Below are 27,104 nucleotides of genomic sequence, written 5' to 3'. Positions count from 1 at the left end.
TTTTTCCTCATGATATTTTTTAGTTATAAAAAGTCAAACAAGATAAGCATTCATCCATTGCAAGAGAGAACCTATATTGTACAGAATCCAGCCAAAACAAGGTTGTACCTCAGCTGTGATTATGCTTCCATTAGGTCCAATGTTTCTCTAGCCAGTGTTAATAATATAGAGCAGCATATGGCATGTGCTAGAAATACAGTCAACTGTAATCCAGTATCAGATACGTTTATGGAATAAAGAACTCTTGTATTCATTTATGGATCAATATTGCATCACTGCTTACATTCTGAACTAAGAGTTTGAATCCAAATATATTGGTCAAAATTATCAAACTAGGGTACCTAAAGTTATGCTCCTAAATTTCTAGGTAATAGAGACACTCAGTGTTTTTTATAATCAATTTTTTAGTCAACATTTTTTAAGTTTTTTATTTTTTTCCAACAGCTCTTATATTGATGCTCCAGAAAGCCTCTGGAATCTGCAGGTGCTCCAAGCCTCTGAAAGCCAAAACTTTTATTTAAGATTCATATGGATTTAGGTGACAAACTTTCTGTTGTGTGCTACTCTGTGTTCATACAATGCCTACCTCAATAGAACTCTGAACTTGGTGGGTCCCTAGATACTACTGTAAAAATCTTAATTAATAATAATGATATAGCTTTAGGTCACCCCAGTTTTGGAATGTTGGTCATTGCCAATATTCTATAGTGGCCGAATAGAATCCTTGTGGATACTGGGAACACTTAATCTCTTTACTTGAATCATTCTATTCTCTCGGCCATCTGTGTTTACATATCCTTAATCACTGGCAAGTCTCTAGTTTTCCATTATCTAGTAATGAGGCCTTTAGCACATTACAGTGCCGTTGCCGATCACTTCCAGTAGGGGTTAGAATTGCTGAACAGCCTTCCAGCTTCATGGAGGATTGCCATTTGAGGCCTCTACATTGTGTTCAGCTTTTTAATTGAGATTTATCCTCTTTAATTTATTGCCAAAAACTATAGCTTTTTCTACCAGCCCACATCATCCAAATATAGCAGGGGTTCTCAAACTGTGGGTTGGGACCCCAAAATGGCTGGCGTTAGACTTGCTGGGGCCTAGGTCTGAAGCTGAAGACCGAGCCCCACCATCTGGGGCTGAACCTGTGGTCTTCGGTTTTGGCTCCCCAGCCTGAGGTGGTTGGGCTCGTGCTGGCTCAAGCTTTGGTCCCCCCCTCCTGGAGTCAGGTAGTAATTTTTGTTGTCAGAAGGGTTCACGGTGCAATGACGTTTGAGAACCGCTGAAGTGTGGTAATGTTGGCCCACTCCATCCTAGAGCAGCGCTCTCAATGAGCCCCTCATTGTGAAATTTAAGTGGTATCAGAATCTAAAGAAAGTTTTAAATGATTCCATCTAAACTTGCTTGTGTGTTAGACCATTGAGAGTAGACGTGATGTTCTCATGCAACAGATGCTCCATGGAGTTATGGTATATGTTATCTTAAAGATTTGGCTAATTTGAGGAGGCATATTTTCCTACTCAAGATGGATAACTGCGAGATTAATGGGGAAGATTCAGGATTAGTGATCTGAAAAAAACATTGTCTGGCTTTTAAGTAACTCCATTACTTTGATCATTTCACTGTCAACTGTACTTGCAATTGTTGAAATGTTCTCAAAACCCTGGGCCAGATTCAGCAATGGTGTATTTCAGTAGAGTAGAACCTGCTTACAACAAGAGCTGAATTTCATCCCACATCTTTTTATAAATCCCTTATTATAGTGTCTTGATTTTATCTGACTGCCCTGAGCAGCTGTCAGTTTATATTCTAGAATTATTCCATGCAGGATGGTGACAGGACCTCTTAGGAGTGGAACGGAATAGTCTGTGTGGCTTCCGTCGTGCCATATTGTTTCATCGCAGCAGTTCCTGGTAATAGGAGTCGTTTGCTGTCTGAGAGGAAGTATGCTTCTTAAACGGTTCTTAACTGAATCTATCTTTAAAAGCAACCTGGTCATTAAGGGTATTTCGCAAATTCACATGTAGTTTTAGGGATTCTGTGCCACCTGCCAGCTGATAGACTTCTTTCCGTGGTGACCCCTCATCCCTCCATGCTGTTGTGGTGATTGTCGTACTCACACTTTAATTCTATTTATCTTATCACCCCAGTAAAAGATCAAATCTCCTCTTTGGTGTCCTTACATATTCTCTTAGTTCTCACTATAGATAACATGAGACCTGATCCAAAATCCACCAAAGTCAGTAAGTCTTTCCCCTGACCTCAGATCAGGTTCATGAAGCCTAGGGATGAAATCCTGGGTCATTGACATGAGTGGGAGTTTTGCCATTGAGTTCAGTGGGGTCAGCATTGCACCCTAGGTAGTTAAACTTTGTAACTCCAACTGAGGGTTTGAGCTCAGCCCCAGGGTGACACATTGAACTTTCCCCACACAGCTGTGTTAAGTTTTAGCTGATTTATAAGAGATGCAGTATGGTGGTACTTCATGGAGCCAGGGCCCTTATTTAGTGTAATTCCCAAGTAACTGCCTTTGGAATGAGAGCCTTTTGAAATCCTACCTGCTGCTGTCTTTGGCAGTGGACTGGTATGATCTATCAAGGGGTCTTGAGCATGCTGTTACAAAAAGGGAGCTACAGGCACGGCAATGTGTGGTCCTTCCTTGGTCTGCCAGAGCATTGGTTTACTAACCTTCTGGGTATAGTGCAACATCCAACTTTTCACAGTTATTGTGGCAGAAATGGGGCTGGATTGAAAACTGTGTGGGGCCTTACCGTTAGGGGCCAATTCTAGAGAGGTCCCACCTGCAACAGAACAGTTGTCTTCCTCTCTGGTGGGTCAATTGGGGGAGATCATACAAGGGATGTGCACCTCTTGCATGGCATGCACCCCAGCTACAGGGCAACTCTCATGGACAATACAGAGAGGTGAAAGGTGTGTCTGTGTGTGCATGCACATGCATATTAGGGGAGTACAGAGGGCCCTGAAAGTCTGCCATTGTGGACCCTCCAGTCCCTTGCCCCCATGGAAAGTTCAGCTGACAATCCATTAGCAACACATACAGCATCCTTTCTGCTGGAGTAGCAGCTGCAGAGCAGCCCAGCAGCCTGGACAAAGGATGCCGCCTCCTCCTCAGCGCCAACCGAGTTATTCAGATACTGGGAGAGGATTTAAGAATTCAAAAATATAGTATGAGGCACAGCAGAGGATGGTCTGGCTCATCTGATACATCTTTTCCATCTCCATCTCCAGTGATTGTGAGCTATTCAGTTTTCCATTCCTCTGACCCAAAGCCTTGCAGCTAATCTTTAATTCCACACTTTCCATTGTTGGTTTTACAGTAAACTAGAATTTTCCCAAACTGCACCTTCCTGTGTGCAGAAAATATTTCCAGAAATGGTTGATTCCAAGTAGTCTGAGAAGGAGTAGACTGCAGTCAGTGCCATCTGAGTGCATGGTGGTGGACTTAAATATAGCGAATTATCTGTTTCTCCCTTCAGAAGAATTAGAAGCATGGGATATGTTGCACACATCTACATGCTCTGTGGTTTTCTTCTCCCATCAGCTCTGTGGGCTAAATTCTCATTCCCTTACTTTGTATAGCACATTGCACCATAAATTTTCCCATTGATATCAGTGGATTACTTATAAAGTGCCATTTTATGTGAGAAGTTCCAGAATCTAGTCTGATAGCCATTGATCGCCAAGAATAAAATAGGAATTTATGTTGATTTTATTTTTTCATCTGCTAGAAATCTGGACTTCTACAGTCAGTACATTTTGAATAAGTTCTCCCTCCCTCATTCCCACTAATAATGCAAACATTTAAGTCAATTACCTACCTCACCATTCCATCCAAAACCCCTTGCACATAAATAGCGATATTATTTGTCAAAACTCATACAAATAGGAAAGGACACTTTCCAAACCTAATCAGAGAGTTCTACACAATTTCTGTCCTGATAAACTAAGACACGGTGTGTGTGCTTTGATGATTTGAGTTAAAATATGATCCTACTTGTACAGCACAGTTGCTGTCGTTGTTTTACTCTAATTATTAAAGGCAGCTGAACCTCAAGCCACCTCTATGTGGGAGCAGCACTTAACGGCAGATAAATAGATCCCTTGTCTCCTGGTTTAAAAAAAAAAAAATCTAAGCCTTGAAAAAATTAAAATGCAATTACTGAAGGTCTCTGCACTTCCCCTTTCGCCTCGCATTGTGCAAGATCCTAATTAAAGTGGAAATTTGATCCTCAGCATTTAGTTAGCTGCATGTTATTTGGGAAATCCTGCTTTGCATGCAAACACTTGGAATGTTTTTCTGGGATTTCAGATTTGCCTGTCCAGCAGCGGTAGCCAGCAGCAGTAGCCAAGGAAAAGTTTTGACCACACAGGGCCATGTTCCACTGAAGCTCTCAGTCTTTCTACAAACATCCCATTGATCTAACTGGGAGCTCACGTTGCAGAGAGGTGAAAAATGCCCTACAGCCGTTACTGGGGCCCAGTCCTATAAACCCTCACTCATGTAAGCAGCCCCATAGAAGCTAATGAGAGTACTCCTGTGAGTAAGCATTTGCAGGATCAAGTCCTAAATTCCACGAGAGCATTAGAAGATTTTTGTCACCTCCATTAAGTTTGTTCCTCATTGTATATAGTGTGCCAGCTTTCCTGACTCTGACCCCATCAGTAAGCATGAGAATAAATGGGCAACAAAGGGAATGGTTAAGATCTTTCTAAGGAGCTCTGGTTGTATTGTTTAATTGCGTTTCTCTAGCAAGATACTGTAGGTGAAAAGAAAATCCCACTTAAAAGCCTTTTGAGGACACCCAGCAGTGCCCTACCAGTTGCTACAGGTTCTAGAGAGAAGCTCACCTGGACTTCTGAGTCTCTACTAATGATAGGGTGATTAGACAGCAAGTGTGAAAAATCAGTATGGGGGTGGGAGGTAATAGGAGCCTATATAAGAAAAAGACCCCGAAATCAGGACATCTGGTCACCCTAACTAACGATTAAATATATTTTCGAGCAAGGAGGAGCATGCCTAATTTGAATGGTTTCTATGTGATGAAGAAAATAGGCTGGAACATTTCACTCTGAACGAGGACGCTGAACAAGATCATCAGATGAGTTTGTGAACAAATTGCTGTACTGTTCTCAAGTCCTGCATCATTGTTTTACTGCCTTATGGCTGGCTGACATCTCTGTGTTTTGAATGTGTGAGACATTTTGTCAGCACTGATGGGAATGTTCTCTGTGTCTTTTCTGCAGGGATCGCTTACCTGGGAGGTGTATGCAGTGCCAAGAGGAAGTGTGTCCTTGCTGAAGACAATGGTCTCAATCTGGCATTTACCATAGCACATGAACTTGGGCACAAGTAAGAGTTGACTCTTAAATATGGCATCTGTAAATGGAGGAGACTTATGTTGCTGCCTTGATTTAAATTCTCACAGGTAAAATTACTGGTTTGGTGTGACTGTTATGATCTTCTAACTCCAGTTCATCTCAGGAGCTGATAAATTGATGAACTGCTTAATTTTTAGGCTGCTTTCTTGAGTAGCCATTTCAGTGCACAGAGATCTTTATTGTTTGACCCGTCACACGTACTTAAATACCATATTTAATGCAAATAGTAGAAAGAAACCTCATTAGCTGAGATGATGGATGGTAATTCTTAGGGACCAAGTCTATTCTCATTTACACTTGTGCAACTCCATAGACTTTAAAATCAGTGGAATTACTCCATATTTATATTGGTGTAATTGAGAGCAGAATTTATCCCTTATACACATAGGGCAAGACTTTGAAAAATGCGTGTCTAAAGTTAGGCTTCCAGGTACATATTTAGGCACCGAAACAATAGTCTGACTTTTCAAGGGTGCGACGCACCCAGCAGCTCCACAGTCCCCTTACCTAGGTGCCTAAATATGTACTTAGATGCCTGCATTTAAGAGCCTAGTTTTGAAAATGCTGGCTGTGGTGCTTTATGTATTCAGAGTACTGTCCAAGGACGGGTCTGGGCATAGGACTCAGGACTTCCCAGACTGTGTTCTCGAGCGCTCGGCCTCGTGATGTTAGTAGTCTCTTGTAGCATTTTTAATAAAGTCCAGGTTTACTCCTATAGAATAGTCTTCTTGTAACATGTTGAAATGTAGGGCGGAAGATATGTATGAGAAATAGAGGTGGACCCAGCCAAATTCAGATCTACGTCCACACTTTCCCAAAATGGAGGAGTGGTCAGATCTAGTTTTAATTGGTTCCAACAGCAGAGTCAGCTGTGAAGTTCATATCCAGATCCAAATTTCCATCAAAGTTCAGGTGTGTTTCAGTCCAAGTGTTGGTCATACCTTTCCTTGTTAATTTTTTTTTTTTTTCAGTCATTTGGGCAATCAAGTTGACTATTCACTGCAGTCAAATTTCAGAATCAGATGTGAAATTGTTCATGGAAACTGAATTTTAGATTTGAATAGGTAGGAGGCGCTTTCACACTCATTCAGTTGGGACAGAAATAATTAATTTATCAGGTCAGTCACAAATGACACACTTTAGACGCTGACTCTGGGATAGTTGTAAGGAACATGATCAATTCATAGTTAAACCAAGAATTGCAAAACAAAATCTGTCAGATACTTTCAACAAGCAAAATCTCAGTCTGCTTGTGGTGTCCCACGTGCAAGATAAGAGGCTAAAGTCACTGGATAAGTCATTTGAATGAGCTATTCATTCATCTCTTCCCTTTGATAATGGAATTGTAATTTGTTCAGATTTCCACAATCTGTTTAAATTGGGTTTAACCCATAGTAGGTTATCAACGTTTACTGCCTAACAAAATTAAGGTTCTCACACATGCATGTGGGCTGTGAACCTTTTCTCCCCTTCCATTAAAATCAAAATGATTGCATGGTGTCTCAGTTATCCTCTCTAGTGTTTAGGATCAAACGTTTCTGCAGCTAGCCGCTCTCTTAAATGGCAGGAGTGTCTTGATCAAATCCCACTATTGTGCCCTTTAGGAAGAATCTGTTTAGAAATTCTTAATTGAATGCTTATAGCCTCCTACTTCTTATGTTCCTGTTGAATATTCATCACGTACAATAACATATATTTGGTAGCTAAGCTAAAGCCAGTAAATCCTGTTAGGATTCTGGCCAGTCCTATTTCACTATATATAACTGTTTAATGGAATTGAGTGGACAATGACAACATTAAAATGAACCTCTTATTCACCCTGCAATGACACCAAAGGCACCTGAGCCAACCCGAGGGTAGTTTTAGCAGGAGAAAGGAAGAACGTTGGGTTTTCTTTTATTTAAACCACATGCCAAGCTGTTAAACTGATTGGAAGCCTAATTTAAGGTTAATTTATTAAGGGAAATTCAGCACTCGTTTTGCAATGGGCCACAACCAGAAGGGGAGGATACTTGGACTATAGGAAGTCCAGCTATATGAAAAGAGGAGCGAATGGCCCACCCCTTGTGTTTACCAAGGTTCCTACTAATAGTGCCTTGTAAAAATTTATTCTGTGTAAATACATGGTGTGACGATTCATATATGTATGTATCTCAAACTACTAAGTCCATTTTGTTTTGTAAGCATCGTTTTGGTTGTAAGACTGTCAGTCTCTTCCTTATCTTTTTGCCTTCATCTTGTACTGCAATTCCAAGACAGAGGGCAAACAATGCAAAGTGATCAAAGATCATTAACTTGGAGGGTCTCCTATTCAAATGCAAGCATCCTTGGACAGCAAGCTTCCTTTCTGGTGAGCCAGTAACCAAGCAACAAATCACCTGAGAGCAGACCTTGATTGCTTATAGGGAGGGCTTTGAAGTTGACCAGAAGCATCACCTGATACAAGAGAGTGCAGTTTTATAGAAGGAGGATTCTCTCACCAGCCATTTTAGAGAGCAAAGGGACCAAAAATAGGCAAGAAAGACCAGGGGGAGAAGGTTAGAGAAGAGGGTTCTAGGCCCCTGAAGAGACACTGTTCACATCCCAAAGGGGTTTGGGTGCAGAGTTTTGTTGTTTTTCAGTAGCTATGTGTATTGCCTCTGTAGAAGTGAAGTGTACGTACAGTAGAACCTCAGAGTTACGAACACCAGAGTTATGAACTGACCAGTCAACTACACACCTCATTTGGAACTGGAAATACGCAATCAGGCAAATACAGTACAGTGCTGTGTTTAAATATAAACTACTAAAAAAATAAAGGGAACGTTTTAAAAGAAAAAGAAAAAAGATTTGAGCAAGTAAGGAAACTTTCTGTGCTTGTTTCATTTAAATTAAGGTGATTAAAAGCAGCATTTTTCTTCTGCATAGGTAAGTTCCAAGCTGTATGAAGTCCATGTTCAGTTGTAAACTTTTGAAAAAACAGCCATCCTGTTTTGTTCAGCGTTACGAACAACCTCCACTCCCGAGGCGTTTGTAACTCTGAGGTTCTACTGTATGTGTTTAGAAACCTCTTTGCAGAGGCTATGTTCCTTAATGAGGCTGTTGATTGCCCTCAAAGGGTTGAACTGCAAACTGGAGTGCCCACAATGGGGGAGCTTGTTGAAAAGGTTGCTTAAGGAGACTTGGGGCCTGGGCGGTTTAGCACTGCTCTTTTTACCATTTTCAAGGCTTTTTGCAAAGAAAAAGGCTAGAAAGTTTTATTCGTTTGTTTTTAAATAAAAGCTGAGATTCTCCTTTCTCTTCCTTAGTCCCCTCAAATTAGATTGGGTGGGCTGCAGCCATGTTTTTTCCAGGCCAGCTCTGTCACCAACATGGCTTCCTGTGGCAGCCTGAGGCTTCCTGGAGGGAATGTGGGGTTGTCTCCTAGTCAAACATTAGCTGAGCTGCGTCAGTTGTGAGATAACAGCCTGAGGTGGTCTGGCTGGAGGCCATAAGGTGTCAAACGTCCTTGAGAAAATGAAGAGAAATAAACGGCAAAAGGCTGAACGCAGTCTGTTGCCAACAGAGCGGACACCACATGCTCTCGTCCTCAAAGCTGAAACAGATGAGAATGAAAACGAGCGAGAAGTAAAAAGCCGATGCAGGCCAAACCAAACAGCATTTTCTTTGGAACCATCATGCATGTGGAGCTGGGCGAGAGAGGATGTAAGGCAAGGCAGGTCTCTGTCACAGGGTCAATGTGATTATTTGCTTTACAAACTCTGCTAATTCATGTTGCCTGGTTTAAAATGACCAGAGTGTATGCACTTGTCTGTTGGGTACTTGTAAAGTATAGCCTGTGTAGTGAGTATCACAAGCCAGGCATTCTTCCAAAGGTGCTGTGCGCATATCGGATCTTCGGTGAATGCTCCATTTGTAGGCTGGTGTGTAAGCTGATAGACTTGTAAAGTAAAATATTGGCCCAATACGTCTAGCACAGCATCCAGCATGAAGATCCTGTCATGCAAATGACCATATAAAAATAGGAGCCCGGAAGGATGTCAAAACACTTGCAGGGCTGAAGGGGAGAAGTGGGAGAGAGGACTTGTCATGAACAACTCCAAGATCTGTACAGAATCACATCCCAAGGCAGCTTGTATTTGCAAATTTGAGGCAGTATAATGTAGGCATACAAGCAAACGTCCCAATCCCCAGAGCAGGAAGTCGAAAAAGCAATTATCCAGATATGTGAAGTATAGAGATTTGCCTGTAAGACATTACAAATTAAAAATGTAATATGGAGCCTGGGGACAGGCCAGAATAAATAGGAGACAGATTGGAATGTCCAGGTATCTCTGCCGGAGTGGACAATAGGCTGGTTTGAGGCCATTTATTTTACTTAAATGAAGTGGTTTGTGGCTCCAGTCAGCACCGAGTGGTTGCTTTGCAGCCAGCCAAAGAACCATGTAGAGCAGCAAGAGCGTTTCTGGAAATAATAATAATAATGAGTTTGGAACCTTTGCTGCTAATCCTCTGAGATTTATCCTAAGATTATGAAATTTAGGATGTGGGAGGTGGAAGCTGGGAAGACCTTTCTTGAATTAAAAAAAAATTCCTTTCCTCATTCTCTGCAGCAGCACAGTTGTAGCCTGACCTAAAATACACCAGCAGTCCTGACTTAGGCAGGGGAGTATCATGTATATTCAAGGACTGTTCCACCATCCTGGCTGACTTTAAACATTAACTCCTTTATTTGTAACAGCTCCCACTTGGGCTCGTTTCTCTTTCCTTACCTTACTCTTCTTTCATGCATTCGTGTGGAGCTGACTTTGAAAATCACAAGCAAGGCACTGACCTACCAGCGGGAATCCCAAAGCGTTCTATGGTGCTGACGGCAAGATCAGTCCAGGGGAAGAAAGATAGGCCTTGCAAATGTTCTTGTTAAAATTCAGTGACAGCATGAGTTAGTCCCACAGCTATCAGGCAAAGACCTCAGCACTGACGTGAATTTATGTGGAATGATTCTTCCATAGTGATCCCATTGTTATTGTAAAAGTACGTGAATTGATTTGCAGAAAGCAATCAATTAGCCGATTAGTTATCATTACATACAAAAAACTACATCAAAACAACATTCGTAATGTTGCAGAGTCAAGCAATCAAAAGATAGGTAATGCCAGTCCTAAGGTTGCCCATGCTACCTTAATTCTTCCCTCTTAAGCATCTGTGCTATGCACTGCATGAGGCAGGGGTTGTGTGGTAAAGATAGTGTGTAAACACGTAATTAAAGATGATCATACTGCATACAGAAGACGGCCCAGGCAACTATAAATATGCATTTCCTGACTTTCGAGTGTTTGACTTTGTAGCCATAACATTTGTGAGTCCTAATGTTGGAAACATGCACAGAGATGTGAAAAGTAGGTGATGCCGAAGGTAGCATTACTGGTGCAGCAAAGGGGTGAGGCTGATGTGAAGAGAGATGCGTTTGGGTAAGTAGAGAAGGGCAGACTTATGCAGCGGCCAACGGAGGGCTTCAGTACAGGAGGGTTGTGACATAGTCAAGTTAATATCCAAGTAGAGAGGACTAGGACAATGGACTAGGGTCCAGGAAGCCTTCTCTCTCTCTGATTAAGGATGATATGTCTGAAAGGTTAGAACACAGGTCAGAGAACCAGAGTATCTGGTTTCTACTCTCAGCTCTGTCATGCACTTGTGTGACATCCTGGCCAAGTTTCATCTCTCCGCCTCAGCTTTCTCATCTGTAAAATGGAGCACATCCACTGACTCCCAATTCCCTTCTGATGCCAATTGAAGGCCTTGGGCCTGATTTTCAAAGGCATCAACAGATCAGGGCCAGTCTGCAACTGTTTGCCTCCATTGCTGACCCACCAAGACAGCTGTATCTTTGTAGGTCAGGGGTAGGCAACCTGTGGCACATGTGCCGAAGGCGGCATGCGAGCTGAATTTCAGCGGCACTCACACTGCCTGGGTCCTGGCCACTGGTCCGGGGGACTCTGCATTTTAATTTAATTTTAAAAGGAGCTTCTTAAACATTTTAAAAAATGTATTTACTTTACATACAACAATAGTTTAGTTCTATATTATAGACTTAGAGAAAGAGACCTAAAAACGTTAAAATATATTACTGGCACACCAAACCTTTAAATTAGAGTGAATAAATGAAGACTCGGCACACCACTTCTGAAAGGTTGCCGACCCCTGTTGTAGGTTAATGCAATTAACAAAGCTCAGGTCAGTTCTTCTGGGAAGTGGAAATATAGCATTCTTGGTTGAAGAGGTTCATCTGTGGAACAAGTACAAGAGGAGATTAGATAGTTCCAGGCTCTGAGTGGACTGATTTTCAGAGCATGCAGCAAAACCAGACTGTTTGATAAAACTTTGTCTCTGCAACCATCTCGTGAAACAAACAGAGATAACGCAGGAGGAAAAAAATATAACTGTGCTTCTTAGGACCTGAGACTAGTAGGTGAAACCTATCTGGGATGTGAGCATTGAGATCCCGTTTACATGTGCAGTGCTTAAGTACTATAAGCATGGGCATTATAGAAAATCTTATGATAGAATAACACCTGCCTGATGATTCTGGTTGGGACTCCCTTTATTCATGTTCATAGAGTGCTCTGGGACCCTTGTGTGAAATGTGCTATTGAAGTGCGAATTACTCTTTTAATCCTTTCCTCATTCTAATTTTGATGCCTAGAAAATCCAGTCTCCTTTTAAACACAGTTAATTAAAAAGAGTTTGCAACTTCGAAGTGATTGGAATTTGCAGGTTAAGCCAAATACCTGCACAACGTGCAGTTAGAGATGGAAATAATAATCTTGAAAAGAGAATCTGGGGGCAAAGTGAGGGCATTAGTCTCCCAGCTGGGTCTGCAGTAGTGAGTCAAAGCTCCAGCTGATTCTGATGGGGCCTGTGGCTGTGTGGACGTGGTTTCAGCCTCTGTGGTTGCATTTCAGCAGTGCTAATGGTTATAAGAAGTGCTGGTGGGTAGTTGTGTATGTCTTAAAAATAGAAGTTAATAACAACACTTCCATCTAAGGACCTCCTGTGGGGCAGGGAAGTAGTATTGTCTCGGGGCACTGAAGCACAGAGAAGAATTAAGTAACTTATCTTAAGTCACGTAATGAGACAGGAGAAGAACTGGAGTTAGAACTCAGGTCTCCTGACTGTCATGAGTTTTAACTACTAGACCATGATGCTTCCAGTATGTGCATTGTGCATGTAAGTTTTATGAAGTTATGTAGGAGGAAATAATGGCAGGTGAACTTCAAAAAGCTCCAGTGATCAGATAGGCACCCAAAATCATAGTGCTTTCTTCAGACCTGCTGGGCCTCTCAAACTGTCTGGTAAATCGCATGAGAACGTGAGATGTTCTCCTGTGAATGCCATGAGAGGCACGTTTTCTCTCTGGTATCAGTGTAAGTGCAGGAAATCACAGAAATTCAAGAGGCTGGGAAGAAGAACGTGAAATCAATGTTTTTCAATCTACCAAAAGGCTTTGTTAAAGGTTTGGGCAGAAGTTTAGCTCAATCCTATTCCTAGTAAGAAACTGGATCCTGGTTACTAAGCAGATTAAAATGGTCCCTCCCTTGTAATTTTGAGGGGCTATTTAAGAGATTTTGACCATCAATTTATATTGAATTGAGAAGTTGTTGTCATTAGGTTACGTGTTTATGGCCAGAGGTGGGGAATTATCAGCATATAGGCCATGCTTGAAAAACTCCAGGGCTCACTGTGATATGTATTTGTTTGCTCCCACTTTTGACTGAACTTCAGTAGAATTAGAAAAGGCCCAAGATGCAAACTTGTGGACACAGATGGAGACCTTCCCAAGGAGGAGAACAGTTCAGTTCCAGCATTTCAGTCTGGTCCTAGAGAGAGGGGCTGGCCATGAAGGTAGGAGCTGGATGCAGACTTCATGGACGTCATGGATGTTAGAAGTTGTGCTTTTGGTTCAAGCCCATCTTCAGTAATAGAGCATGGTAGAGGAGGGTTGTTAGCAAGCAAGGTGTCTTGAGATGTATTTTTTTTTCTTTTGTAGTTGACCATGATAGACACTGATATCAGTTTGCAGTACTTACAGTACAAACCCTTCTGAGTGAACCTGAATAGCACATAGCTCCAGACACAGTGTTCACTCCCCACAACCTTTCTTAACAAACCCCCATACACCACTGTATGAAGAATGAGGCTTAAGATCACACTTAAAGCTAAGCAAGTACTTAAATGTTTCGCAGAAACCAGGCGTTAGACTAATGGCTAATGCTGTGGTATCTGCCATCTGTGCTCTTAGGGGAATCCAAACTGGCTTCCAATGATCTCAAGCGTCGTAGGGCTGGACCCTAAGGCTGGTTGGAAATGCTGGCAGCAGACAGTTCCCACCCCAGAGCTGCTCATTTTATTTTCTGACTTGTCTGTTGTAAATCTGTTGTGGAATGCTTCTCTTTGTTTCAGTTATTCATTATTCATCCACTGGTAATTGCAGGCATTTTTTCACAGTTAAGTTGCCCTTTCAGTTCCGCTCCAAAACAGTCAAAACAAAACACTGGCTATTTCATCATGTATCTGTGTACTTCTGAGTCATGCCGAACAAGGTCTAATCAGCTGTGAAATAGCAGTTCTGGTGGTGAAAGAGGGGCTAGATTTAGCCTGAAAAAGTCATACATGTATGTTACTCTCACTGAGGGATCTGTTGTGTAATTATGTCAGAATTGTTGTTGTAGCTTGGTAAAGAAGAGGCATTAAAGTGGCTTTCTCAGAAGCTTAAGGGCACCTCTTTCAGAAACAGGGAATCAGCGTCCAAAGATGACGTTGAATGTGTGGCTGAAAAGAATATTGGAGATTCTGCTAAACGAAGAGGATGTGACTAGAGTTGATTAGGTCAGGGTAGTGATGGGACATCATAGAACTTCGAGAACCTGACTATTAGGTCATCTGTTAAATACAAAAAAACATACAGAATTGTTCCCTACAGTATATGTGTAATTAGTGCTTTGTCCAGTTGTGTTTTATGTGTCCTGAGCAATTGCCCTGCAGTGGGAACAGCTCAAGACCATTAATGATTGTATCAGGTTCATAATTAATGCTGAAGTGAGATCAGAAAAGAGCAGGAGGAGAAGAATATTCTTGAGATTTGGCTGAGTAGAGTTTGGAGAAGGGTAGAAATGGTGAGTGAAATTGATTGGGAAAAAGGAAAGTGCTTAAAAGGAACGAATGCTTCTGGCAATATCTAACAACGAAGGCTTCGAGTGAAAGGAGAAAGGTTGTCTTGGTGGGGCAAGGCCACCTTGAATAATGATATAGGGTCACAGATATCCTCAGACTATGGGGTACCTCTATGAAGTTAAAGTGGTCATTTGGGCTTTACATCTTCAAAGAGCTGCGGGTGTTAACTCCGGAGGACTCTACACCAGTTACAGCAGCAGGCAGGAAAAAATGAAAGACGAGAGAAAACAAAACAAAACGAGGGAAATCGAAGTTCACATTGAATAAAAGATTCTGGCACTAGCTCCTGTTCCCAATCTTCTGAGCCATCCATCCCACTGCAAAGTCATTGGTCAATGGAGAGCTCTACAAATAAGTTGGAAGATGCAGACTTGGCCACTTCACATAGGCCTCTCTAATTGGACCAGTTCATTCAAACTGTCATTTTATTTTTGAATCAGCGAATATTCCTCCCTTGAGTATCATTTTGAGCTTTGAATTCCTTTGTGTGAGATCCCCTGCCCTGCGTACCCCCCACCCCCCAGTCATGATTTGTTAATGTTGTTAAAACCTTTTTTTGCTGCTTCATAATTTAAAGGACTTCCTGACCTCATCTCCAGGGTCTATGCATGGAGTAACCAGGTATTTTCCAGTGAAGAAATTGAACTGACTATTTTTGATATTGCATCTTGGCAATCAAATACTCTTTCTCTTCTCCCCTCCCTGCCCCCAGGGTCTCTATTTTTGTTTAGTTACAATATTTTCCCAGGATATAACCTCACTGAAATGCGGCGGGGGGAGGAGAATATCTATTTTGCATTGCATTCTTGACTCCATGGTAAGAGTTTTCACAGTTCTGCTCAGAGCATTTCCTTAAGCGTGTCTGCGAAGTCCCTAGTGAAATGACATTTTGTCCCTATCCCAGCAACTTCTTTATTTTAATCAGCCTGTACAGCTATGCTTCAAGGCAGTAGAGTTGCACTGAATAGACACACAGCAGTGAGTCATTTAGAGACACCCAGCCAAGAAAATATTAGTTTAATCAACAGCTTTGTGAGTTTGCCAACTCTCTCTTTCTTTTTTGTAGACTTGTTCTGCTGAGTAAGCCAAGGATACATTAAATAGCTGGCCTGTAATGAGTTGGCAAAGCTTGTATCTGCTTCCTGCTGTGAAGGCTCTGGTTTCATACACCATTGGCTTTGCTGGCAGTGGCCATGTACACCCAATGACACAGAACCCTGGGCACTCTACGAACACTAATTATACAACCTCCCTGGTACACCACTGACACAGGAAATATTAGGTTTCCTAGCACCATTTACCACGTAAGCATTTGTTTTTGTACAAGGGTAACGGTCTAGCTGATGTATTTACTTTCCCTCTAGCAGTTGAGTTCTGTTGTAGATCAGGCTGCTTGCGTGGCCACCTGAGTTCTTCTGGTTCCAGGTTAAAATAACAGATGTGCCTGGAAGTGTGGTAATCTGCCTGATGAGCAAGCTCACGCTTCCATTTCTTTTAAAACCTGCCTGAGGTTCATAAATCTGTGACAAGAACTTAATCCAAAGTCCCGTGCGGCTTGAAGGAAGCTCTATCCAGTAACAGAGTGGCTGATGGTCTAGTGTCAAGAAGTTAACGTCTACAAGCGTGTTCCACTTACTGTCCTGTGATAAGAGGCTGCGTTTTGGCAGGATAAGAAGCAGGGCTGTGCTGCATTTATCCTTCCTCTCTTTGGCCAAACGCTTGCAGATAGAATTCAGCAAAGAGGGTTTACTAGGTAGTAAACTTCAGTTAAAAACATTTTCTTTGTCCGCTTTGTACCTTACCCTCCTTCAGGACCTGACCCTACATCTGAGCTGGAACTGGGAAATTGGATTTGATTCAGGAACAAAACCATAGGAGTGGGTTTGTCAATAGAGTTTGAGTCCTTGCATCCAAGAAAAAAAAAATGAATCCAAGGCTTTGGTTTTGGTCCATCTTTAGTTAAAACAAAGAAATTGCTGACCATCGTCATCTGCCCTCACTGCCCCTTTCTTACGTGAAGAATCCTCCCCTCCTTCGAGGTTAACAAATACAGAAATGGATGTAGTCAGCATATTTGGGCCTCCTCTCCCTGCTCCAGAAACTAACCCTACGCCCTGATTTCGCCCACATTCATAAGCACATTCCTTTTTAAAAATGTCAAATGCCCAACCTCTCATAGTATTTTTTTCCAAGCCAGTTGCCACTGATTTCAATTCCAGCTTCTACAGACCCTTAGACTGGCATGTTTTTCAGCAGCAGCCTCTTTGCTAGATTCATGCTTGTAAAGGTGATATTCTTCAGTAACAGCTCCATCATCTGCACAGCAACTACCTGTCAGCCACGACTTACTTCCTGTGTGCTGTGATTTGCCAAAGTCACTCCAGGATTAGTTGATGAAAGTGCAGGTTTTGTAAGCTATTGTTTTTGATGTTTGTATGAATTGTAGAAGTTAGGGTTAGAAAAGACCCTGGGTTAGATTGTTCCCTGTAGAAAGCTTTCCAGTCTAATTTAGGCATGTGTCTTTAAAAGTGTTCTGTTGGAAAATGAGTTTTTTATATATAAAATACAATAAATACTTTAAATCAGGGGTTGGCAAACTTTTTGGCCTGAGGGCCAGACTCAGTGGAGGGGTCGGACTGTGCCTGCACTCTGCTGTAAACCTGTGTTCCTGCTGTCCAATAAACCTTCTGTTTTACTGGCTGATAAAAGTCACGGTGGTCCCAGGAAGAGGGTGAGGGCCAGACTCCGTGACAGGAACATGTGGCAAGGCTGATTGGGGAGGCACAGCCTTCCCTACCCAGCCCTTCATACAGTTTCAGAACCCCGATGTCAAACCCTGGAGTAAAAGTCCTGTAGAGAAGAAAAAGTAGTATTTGTCCAATTCCGCCGGGTTGCTGGTAATAAAAATGTTTATCAATCATCTTCAGCGTCCCGTTGAACGTTCCACCCAGCCCGCACTGGGTGGTGATACATGCTGTAGAGCCCAAAGTTGTGCTGCAACCCCAATTTTTCATGCCATAGATGAGAGAGGACCAGGTTACAGTGCAGGCGTTCGAGCAATGAAGTTGGAACCCACTATCTAAAGTGACCTCACTGGGAACCCCGAACCCGCTGAGAAAATCGTCAGCGAGCGCATGCTGCCATGGTTATCGCTTTCGTATAGAGGAGAAAGGCCAGACCGCGTCGGGTAGCGAGTGGCCAAAAGTCCCACCACACCAGGAGTATTTTTTCCTCTGACCGGGCATCGCTTGCGGACAGAAGGCCACTATGTCCATGCACCTCTGGAAAGGTTCATCTATGATGGTAAAGCTCAAGGCTGGCTCCCTCTGTCCTGGGCCTTCCCACCCTCTTGGCAGGGATCACTAGGGATTGGCAGTACTAGTCGACCTGGTAAAGGACCCATGCCAGTAAAAGTTCTGTAACAGCTCGCTCTGGTGACCGGATTCCTGGTGCCGCGGGAGGATTCATTGGGCCAGGTATCAGCACTTGTGGCGAAACTTCTGGGGAAAACCACAGCTGCCTCTGATGCCCATGGTGACTCTAGCGTCCTGGGGGAGCCCATTCTCGTACAGGAACCCTTTCTCACAGGAAAAGCCTCTCCTTGCACCCTGCTCTGCAGGGTCGCGTTCCGCACTAAGGTCAGCTGGTCCCCGGGCTCCGGCAAAGGAGGGATCTTCTGCAACATACCGCTGGAATCTCAGACTGGGACAAGGGATGGGGAACAGCTCTCTCTTGCTGGCTGGCCGGGTCGCAGCTTCTGAGCCTGCCCTGATGCTCCCGCCCTCAGGTTAGGGTCGTGCACCTCAGGCTGAGTACTACCTCCCATGTCGGATGCATGTGCAGCTTTGCCGACTCGACTACGATCACGACCAGGGCACCTAGAGTGCTACAGGACCGCCAGCCTCAGTCCCTCCATCCTAACTAGCGTCTGTGGCAAGTATGGGTGACTCTCCACACACACTTAGGGGCCCTCCTTGCCCCACTACAGATGCACCTCTTGCCCACGGGCAACCTCAAAGAATGAGGTGCACCCCAGCCAGCCCATCCACACCGGTCAGGTAAAGGGTCGCTCGGCACCACCGTATACTGGAGCCCAGCCACCTCTGGGCGCCGAGCAAGTCGCGTCACACTCTACCTCTGCAACCCCGGTGCGCCAGACCAAAACGCCCAAAGTGACCGTCTTCCCATCGACCCAGGGAAACAATTGCACCTTTCCGGAGGGCAGCCCCGTGCGCGACCCGTAAACCTTAAGTAACCACAGCAGGCTGCGCGCTTATACAGCCCACCTACGGAGCTAGACTGGGGAACTCCTCTCCTCCTCATAGGTAGGTATATTGCCAGCCCCTTCCCGGAGCGGTAGCCAACATTCCAAAACTTCGCATGTGGTCTTGATTACCAGTCGCATCACCATCTGCGGGTTTGGGCTCCTGCTTGGTCTGTCCCTGAGCTTGGGGCACTGGGCCCGTATGTGGCTCGTGGCCACATGTGATGGAGCAAGCCCTGCTTCTTGGGCCCTGGACGAATGGTCGGAGGACCTGACACTGGAGTTCCCCTTTGGGGGGGTCTCATAGGCCCCGCTGAGAGGATCATGATGAACTCTCTCTGCGCTGGAGCCAGGCCTCCTTCCGAGACTCCTCCCTGACCATCGCCTGCCTGACATGTCCACAAAATTGGTCGGCAAGTTGCCTGCGTGCTGCGGGTTCTCTGGCTGTCTGGTCCCTCAAAGCAGCTCAGTCGCAGATGGCATAGCTCATCACAGAGTGCTCCAGTATGAAGAGTCCCAGCATCTCTCCTTAGTCTGGGCCCACAGCTGTCACACAATGTGCAGGAGCAATACCCCTGACGCGACCGGATTGACTACCAGTTGTAGATATCGTGAACTGTGCACACGGGTTTACGCTGACTCCGGACCTTTTCCAGAGAATCTCAGGAGTCAAGCCCACACACGCAGTAGGACCAGGGCACCATGTTAAGACAGTGGCTCCGTAGTCCCCCGCACTCCGCCCTTCGTTCAGGCTGACCTGTTACACCTCCACGGGCCGGGAGTCCAGTTAAGGGGGTGAGAAATGAGAATCCTGTCTGCAGGGCCAACCCATTGCCAGCTCGCAGGCATTCCCAAAGGCCATCAGGAAGGTATTCTATGCCCTCCTACGCGGGGCTAAGAATGCCTTATCAAAGTTGTTGTAGCTTGGGTCCCCTCACGTCACCGCAGCGGGCCTCAACGGCCTCCTCAGCTTGGGCAGCTCGGTCGTGTTTGTACGCGGTTGTCTCCGTTCTCCCCAGCTCATGTTACTCTGGTCCCTTCCCTCCAGCTCAGTTACGGCTGTTCTCCTCATGGGTACCGTTTCTCCTCATGTTTACAGCTGGTTCACCTTCCCTCTCAAGTCTTGCTCTTTAACTCGAGCTCCTCCCGCCAGACTTTTCCTCTTGCACCACGGCTGCCACAAGCTGTCGAGCGTCGCGGAGAGAGATCCCCTGCTGGGGGGTGAGCTTCGCGCCGGGAATCCTGCCGGCCGGGGGACGGTCCTTCGGCGATCGCTTGGTCCCCCGCCCTTTATCCTTAGGGCTTAGGAAGGGGGTGCGGAAGCCCTCATGTCCGCCGTCTGAACAAATCCCCCGGGGGACAGGCAATGGTGACTGGCTGCACTGCCTGGCGCTTCACCAGAGACAGGGTGCCGTTTCGCTCATCCAGTGGGACATCAGCGGTCCTCCGTACAGCTCTGTGCGCCGCCTCTCTTCACAGGCTGCAGCAGGTCAACGGCGCCGCTTGAGCTGACATCTTCCTGCTGGCCACACTAGTCGGTGATCGCGCGTATTCCCCTGTTTGCCGGAGGATCCCTAGTGCATACCGCCCTGTCTGAGGTATACCTCTTCTGCAGGTCTGAGACTGCAGACTCTCTGCCCTTGGGGACGGTCGCTGCAATCCCCGCGGGGAGCCCTGTTACTGGCAGAGAGTCCGTTCTCACTGGCACACACTTCCAGGGTTATCGAGACACTCGGTTTACTGCTCCCCAGTCACCTTACTGCAGGAGCGCGTCCACGGGGTGCATATCTTCCTGCGATGCCACCAATATTCACGAGTCCGGGCCCTGCACACTCTTCCTGGACCACAATGACTTTATCCAGCCAGTAAAACAAAGGTTATGGACAGCAGAACCAGGTTACAGCAGAGATTGCAGGCACAGCGGACCCCTCACTGAGTCCTGCTGGGGTTCAGGGTGCTTAGGATCAGCTAGGATCCACTGGAATTTCCTCCGCCATAGCCCGCAAACCCAAACTGTGCCTGCCTCTCCTCCTCCGCCCCGAGCTCCAAACACTTTGTTTTCCTTCTCCTGCCGCCCAGTCCCCCCTCCCTGCCCCGGCTGCACATACAAACCTGACGACCTTCCTCACCCTACAACAACTCCCTGCTCCCGGTTCCCACACGAGACAGTCCCTACTTCCATCACAGTTCCCCCTGCACACTTCCCACCCCGGATCCCCCCCTTTCTCTGTCCCCTTTCAATGCGCAACAAACCATGCGAAACTATTTCCACTTCAGGTGACATGTAAATAGAAGCTGTCTATAAACAGATAGCTTACAGGTTAATGTTTCTTTGTACTGTAAAGGGTTAACAAAGGGAACCAAACACCTAGCCAGAGGACCATCAGGAAACCAGATTTTTCAAAAAGCTCAGAGAGTTGAATGTTTTGGTGTGTGTCCTTGTCTTGTGTCTCTAGGCGTCCTCCTTAGGGCTCTGAAAGAGTGAGTCTTTCTATATCTCAGGTTTCTAACTTTTTCAGTTCCAATTGTGAGTACATAAGGTAAAAACAATCAAGGCTTGTATTGTTTTTTTTTTTTTGTATACATGTGTGTATGCTCTCGGAATTTTTAAAATTGTATTTTCTTTTTTGGATATAAGGCCTGTTTATATTTTTCATTTTTTCTATTTTAAGGCAATTGAACCGCTGTATACTTGTCATCGTGAATACGAGACATTTTTATGTCTTACGTGTCTTCTTTTTTAATATAAAGCTTTCTTATTTAAGACGTGTTTTGAGTTTTTCTTTCTTCTGGTTAGGCTATGGGAGGGAGGGGAAATTCCCCTTTGTGTTAGATTGACTAAGCTTGAATTTGCAATAGCCCCTCTGGTGAAAGGGGAGAGACACTTATCTCTCTGGGTTTGTGTTGCTAAAGGAATTGAAAGCAGGGAAATCTCCTAGTGTACCTCAGGGCGGGACAAAATCTGGGAGGTAAAGAGGGTGGAAGGGGAATGGTTATTTCCCTTTGTGTGAGACTCAGGCATCTGAGTCCATGGGGTCCCCCAGGGAAGGTTTGGGGAGACCAGAGTGAGGCAGGCACTGATTCCTGTCTGGTGGCAGCGCTATCAGATCTAAGCTGGTAAATAAGCTTGGAGGTTTCATGCTAGCAACTTATTTTCTGAACTCTAAGGTTCGGATCTGAGTAGGAAAGCTATGACAGAAGCCGGCAGCATTATCTCCCATAAATGTAAACAAACTTGTTTGTCTTAGCGATTGGCTGAACAAGAAGTAGGACTGAGTAGACTTTTTTGTTTTGTTTTTGAGTGCAGTTAGGTAACAAAAAGAAGTCTACATTTGTAAGTTGCACTTTCACAATAGAAAGGTTCCACTACAGAACTTGTATGAGGTGAACTGAAAAATACTATTTCTTTTTTTTCATTTTTACAGTGCAAATATTTGTAATAATAATATAAAGTAAGCACTGTACATTTCATATTCAGTGTTGTAATTGAAATCAATATATTTTGAAAATGTAGGAAAACATCCAAAAATATTTAATAAATTTCAACTGGTATTCTGTTTAACAGTGCGATTAAAACTGCAATTAATTTTTGAGTTAATCACGTGAGTTAACTGTGATTAATTGACAGCTCTACCTGTAAGCCTTACTCTGTTTACTGAAACAGCCTTACTCCCCTTTGTTTTGCAATACACATTTACTGCAGTAAATGTGAACATTGTGAGCAGAAACACATTCCCCATTTATTGAAAAACACACCTGTACAGTATCCAGAAAGCTGTCATCAGCTAAATGACATGCAAACCTCACTCCTCAGCAGAAGGCCCTCTAAGAGGTATCTGGTTCTGAAGATAACAGACCTTTTTTGTTTCACCATAATTTGTCTTTGGCGTGAAGATCTTACTATAAAGTTTTTTTTCGAAGCAGAGGTATCTCTTTTCAAGTTGCTTATTACTTTTTTCATGTAGAATTTCTAGATAATATTAAAAGCAAATTTGGATTCATTAGCTCTAAGGTTTATAGGCAAACAGACATCCCACACCCGAAGAATTCCATTTGTGGATTGGTCTGAACATACCATTTCCAAATTGCTTTGATACCAAGCCATAGTCTGCAGTGTTTCTGTTTGATATCAAGTCTCTCCATGCAGAACACACAAAGGAGACTGGGTGATGACTCTGTGCGCTGAGCTTTTAAAATAGTTTCTGAGCAGTCAAAGCCGAATGACTCTAGGATTATAAATTATTTTCCCCAGCTGCTCCAGTATGAACAGTCCCAAGAAAATAAGGAGCTGGGAGGCAGAAGGAGTAATTGCTAGGAACAAAGTGCCCTTAAGGAGAGGGAGTGAGACTGATCCACATGAAGTGGCTGTGATGTGGATGTAATTGAAACTTTCGCACTGTCCTTGCAGATATCTCCAGCTGAAGCAGTTTTGTTCCTGGAGACTTGGCCTGCAGTATGTTTGGTGGATTATAATTAGATCTAGCAGAATGTGGGAGCACACACCTGGCAGGCAAGCTCTTTTGGGTTGAAAAAAAATACATATTCTGCGTGCTTGTAAGCAAAAAAAAAAAAAAAAAAGAGAGAGAAGAAAAGAAAAGCGGGGGGGGGGGGGGGCGCGCAGAGCAGAGCTTGCTTTAGTTTTGGTTTTGGGCGCCAGCACAATCAGCTTGTAATTCTCGGTGGGGTTCAGTGTAGGAAATGCAATCCAGTGAGGACAATCCGGTTGTCATGGGTGCTGAGTCAGCAGCCCTTAGTATTGGCAAGCCAGCCTGAGGAATGTTTGAGAGTGAAAGAAATGGCCTAATAAAGTGGTTTGGCATGTGTGATAATGCCGTGCATCTGAAGAAACCCTCCGCATGCCTGCCCCCAGCTATAACAGGCATACATGTAATATACCATTTAGTGGTGCTCAGTCAGGGGTCTGGGTCCTCCTGGGCGGTGTAACAGGACCGGTGTCGGGAACGGTGCGATTCTCGATCTCTGTAAGCCGGTGCCTGTCCACATCCTGCTGCGGAGGGACATTGTCGAAACATAGCGGCGGCTTCCCCGTAGACGGAGATTACACGACACGGCGTGCCGGGTTTGAGGCGGGGAGGTTCAGTTCCAGGCGCATCAATTCCCCTCCGCCGTGCGCATAATATTCCGCGTAGTGGGAGACAGCAAGCTCGACCAGAGTCACACCCCGGGAGACTGTCTGGCACCTGGACTCAACAGGCTTTGCCGCCTGGCCGGCGATCGACGGTGCTACAAGGGAAACCGGTGCTGCGGGCAGATGCGCGGTGCCAAGGACGGCACGGTTTCCCATGCTCAGACCTGCGGTGCTGTAGCTGTCAGCTGCAGAGCCTTGGACTTATTTCGCCTTCGCGCAGAGCGGAGACGGTGCTGGCTGACTTTGCGCCGGAGACTGTGGTGCCGCGGTGTTTGGCGGTGCAGGGTCGTTCATGCCGACGCGAACATTCTGCCCGGTACGTGGACTTCGGTGCGCTCGGGTGCCCGGAGCGCGGGGACAAAGGCGCGCTCCATAAAGGAGCTGCTTTAGAGCCGATTGTCACGCCTCCTTTGTCCTGTTCGAAAGGACTTACAGATTTGCACTTTGTCCGCAGGTGGATGACCCCCAGGCACTTCAGGCAAACGATCGTCGGGCGTCAACACCGTTTGGCATCGGGCCGGCGCAGGCGAGCACTGTTTTGAAGGCCGGGAGAGGCCAGGCATGACAGCACGGGTCCCGGGCAGGGTTGAGGAGGATGAAACCTCAGTCCCTCTAAACTAATATAATCGAAATATTACATTAACTACTACTATTGAAGAGACTAAGAATTAAACACTAACATACAACTATAAGGTAATAACCACTAGAGAAGAATGGGTTGAAAGCTAGGGAAGGAGTCGAGCAACGCCGCACTCCACTATTCAACGACCAGCATGGGCGGTACAGAAGGAACTGATCTCTCGCTTCTGACCCGGTCGGCAGGGGCAATATATTACCCCCGCGTGCTGCAAAGGAACCATGCAGGGGGCGCCTGCCCGACACCGCCGGGTGTTGCTAGGCGGAAAATTCTTCCGACGAACGTGGCACCCGCGTGCGCACACCTTACTTGGAATGAATATTGAGCAACAGCATCTCGAAGAACAACAGCTTAACAAAGGTGAGTAACCGTTTACTCAGTCAGGGGTCGGGGTCCCTGGGGATGCGACAGGTTTCGAGGGGGAGCCGCCAACAGGACCAGCTTGCTGGGCCCAGGCAGAAAGCTGAAGTCTGCAGATGGAGTAAAGTGTGGGCCCTGAGCCCTGCCATCCTGGGGCTGAAGCAGAAGGCTGAGCAGGCTTAGCTTCAAGGTGCCCCTCTTGCTTCCCTTAAACCACTGGCCCCAGCTTTTAGATGCAGAGAAGCAGTTGTTGTGGCATCTGTGGCTGTGAAGTTTTATAAACATGTTTGGGGGGCCCTCAGAAAGAAAATCTAGAGAACCCCTGGTATTAACAAAGCTGAGGACAATTTAACATACATGTCCACTGCCTCCAGCAGTTCGCTGAGGTATGGCTACATTAGAAATTTCAAGCGCTGCCTGCAGCGCTGTGGAGAGCGCTGCCACGGCAGCGCGTTTGAAGTGTGAAGTGTAGTCAGAGCGCAGCGCTGGGAGAGAGCTCTCCCCAGCGCTGCTTGTAAACCACATCCCTTATGGGTGTAGCGTGCAGCGCTGGGAGCCGTGCTCCCAGCGCTGCGCCCTGATTACACTGACACTTTACAGCGCTGCATCTTGCAGCGCTTCCGCTCAGGGGTGTTTTTTCACACCCCTGAGCGCGAAAGTTGCAGCGCTGTAAAGTGCCAATGTAGCCAAGCCCTGACTCTTCATCTGCAGGAACTGTTCCACTAGTTACCCACAATTATTCACTCCTCTTTCTCCTCGAATTCTGCTTGTCTCCCCATGTCCATCACCACATGTGAAGAATTCTCCCAGGATGGAACGCATCCAACATTTCTGACTCCTGCTTCTCTCTCGGTGTCGGGAGCAGAACATTTGTTGTTTCTCTGTTGTGCGTAGTTGGAAAATATATTTGCACCGCTCTCCCCTCTGTGAGCACTTCCCTTGTTAACAGGTTTGGTGTTGCATGGCCTTGTCTGGAGTTTACCCTCAGAACTGACTTGGCTGATTAGAGGCATCCATGAGACTCGTTATGGGGCTTTTTAAAACAAACATAGGGCTTCCCCTAGGGCAGATAGCACCTGGGCCATCCAGCTGACGCTTACTGAATCCTTGGCTTTGCACTTTCTGGGGGAGCACACATTGCAGTTTCGGGTTTTCCAAATCTGAACCGGCCTCATTCTCGCCCACGTTGGGCCATTCCAGGATATGGAACGTGTAGCAGACATGCTGAAATCTTTGCTTTAGTCCCTCTGACTCACCCAATGCTATCTGGGTGCTTTCTGCAGACAGGACTGTGATTGGTGCACAACAGTCCTGCCCGTCAGAGAAAGTTGCAACCTACGTCTCCTCCTACCAACCCACTAGTGCTCTGGTCCATTCCCACTCACTGTGCACTGTCTGTTATTGAAATCTCTCCTGTGAAGGAGTGGGAAATTGACAGATATTTAGTGACACCACAGGTTGGAATCAGTCACTGCTGCCCCAGCTTGACTGGGATGAAAGAGAGAGCTATGTCAGAGGGAGATGAGGGAGGAGAGCTTTGCATTGAGTAACAGCTTTCCAGATGTTATCTTAGTCACTAAGGTAGTGTATAGAGTCTGTCGCTAGTCTTGTGTTTGGCTGTGCACTTCCCAGTACATCCACAAATGAGCCATGATCATGATTGGATCCTTATGAACTACAGACAACATCTGCTAAAGAGAAACCTCTCCTGGGCCTGCTGGGGTTTGCTAAGCTAGAAGCTGCTCTTGCAAACATCACAATTAGTATATTATTTATTTTTCTCTATAAAATCTACAAAATCCAGCCACTGAAACAATCCACTCTTATTAATGTTGGTATCGGTACAGTCAGCTGTGTATGAAAATTGCATAACAAAGATCTGCTGCTTCTTTCCTGCAGGCAGTGTGACAAAGTTCCTCCTCTACCTTGGTGGGTCCTGTGCTTCTTGGCAGATTTGCTCACCTCAGTGATCTTCCCCACAGTCTGGGTCAACTCCTCCTGTGTCTGATCAGGAGTTGGGAGGTTTAGGGGGGAACCCGGGCCCGCCCTCTACTCCGGGTTCCAGCCCAGGGCCCTGTGGATTGCAG

General features: G+C 45.3%; 1 protein-coding gene across 1 annotated transcript in view; it reads left to right on the top strand.

Annotated features, from left to right (window-relative positions):
* Positions 1-27,104, top strand: part of ADAMTS17 (ADAM metallopeptidase with thrombospondin type 1 motif 17) — a 281,647-nt gene that overhangs the window by 93,303 nt on the left and 161,240 nt on the right. The window contains exon 7 of the mRNA XM_075069708.1: positions 5,263-5,368. Coding sequence (XP_074925809.1) covers positions 5,263-5,368 — 106 coding nt within the window. The remainder of the gene's footprint in view (positions 1-5,262; positions 5,369-27,104) is intronic.

Source organism: Chelonoidis abingdonii, chromosome 9, assembly GCF_003597395.2.
Source record: "Chelonoidis abingdonii isolate Lonesome George chromosome 9, CheloAbing_2.0, whole genome shotgun sequence".
NCBI classification, from domain to species: Eukaryota; Metazoa; Chordata; order Testudines; family Testudinidae; genus Chelonoidis; species Chelonoidis abingdonii.
The sequence above is the reverse complement of the archived record's forward strand: the minus strand, read 5'-3'. Positions and strand labels throughout refer to the sequence as shown.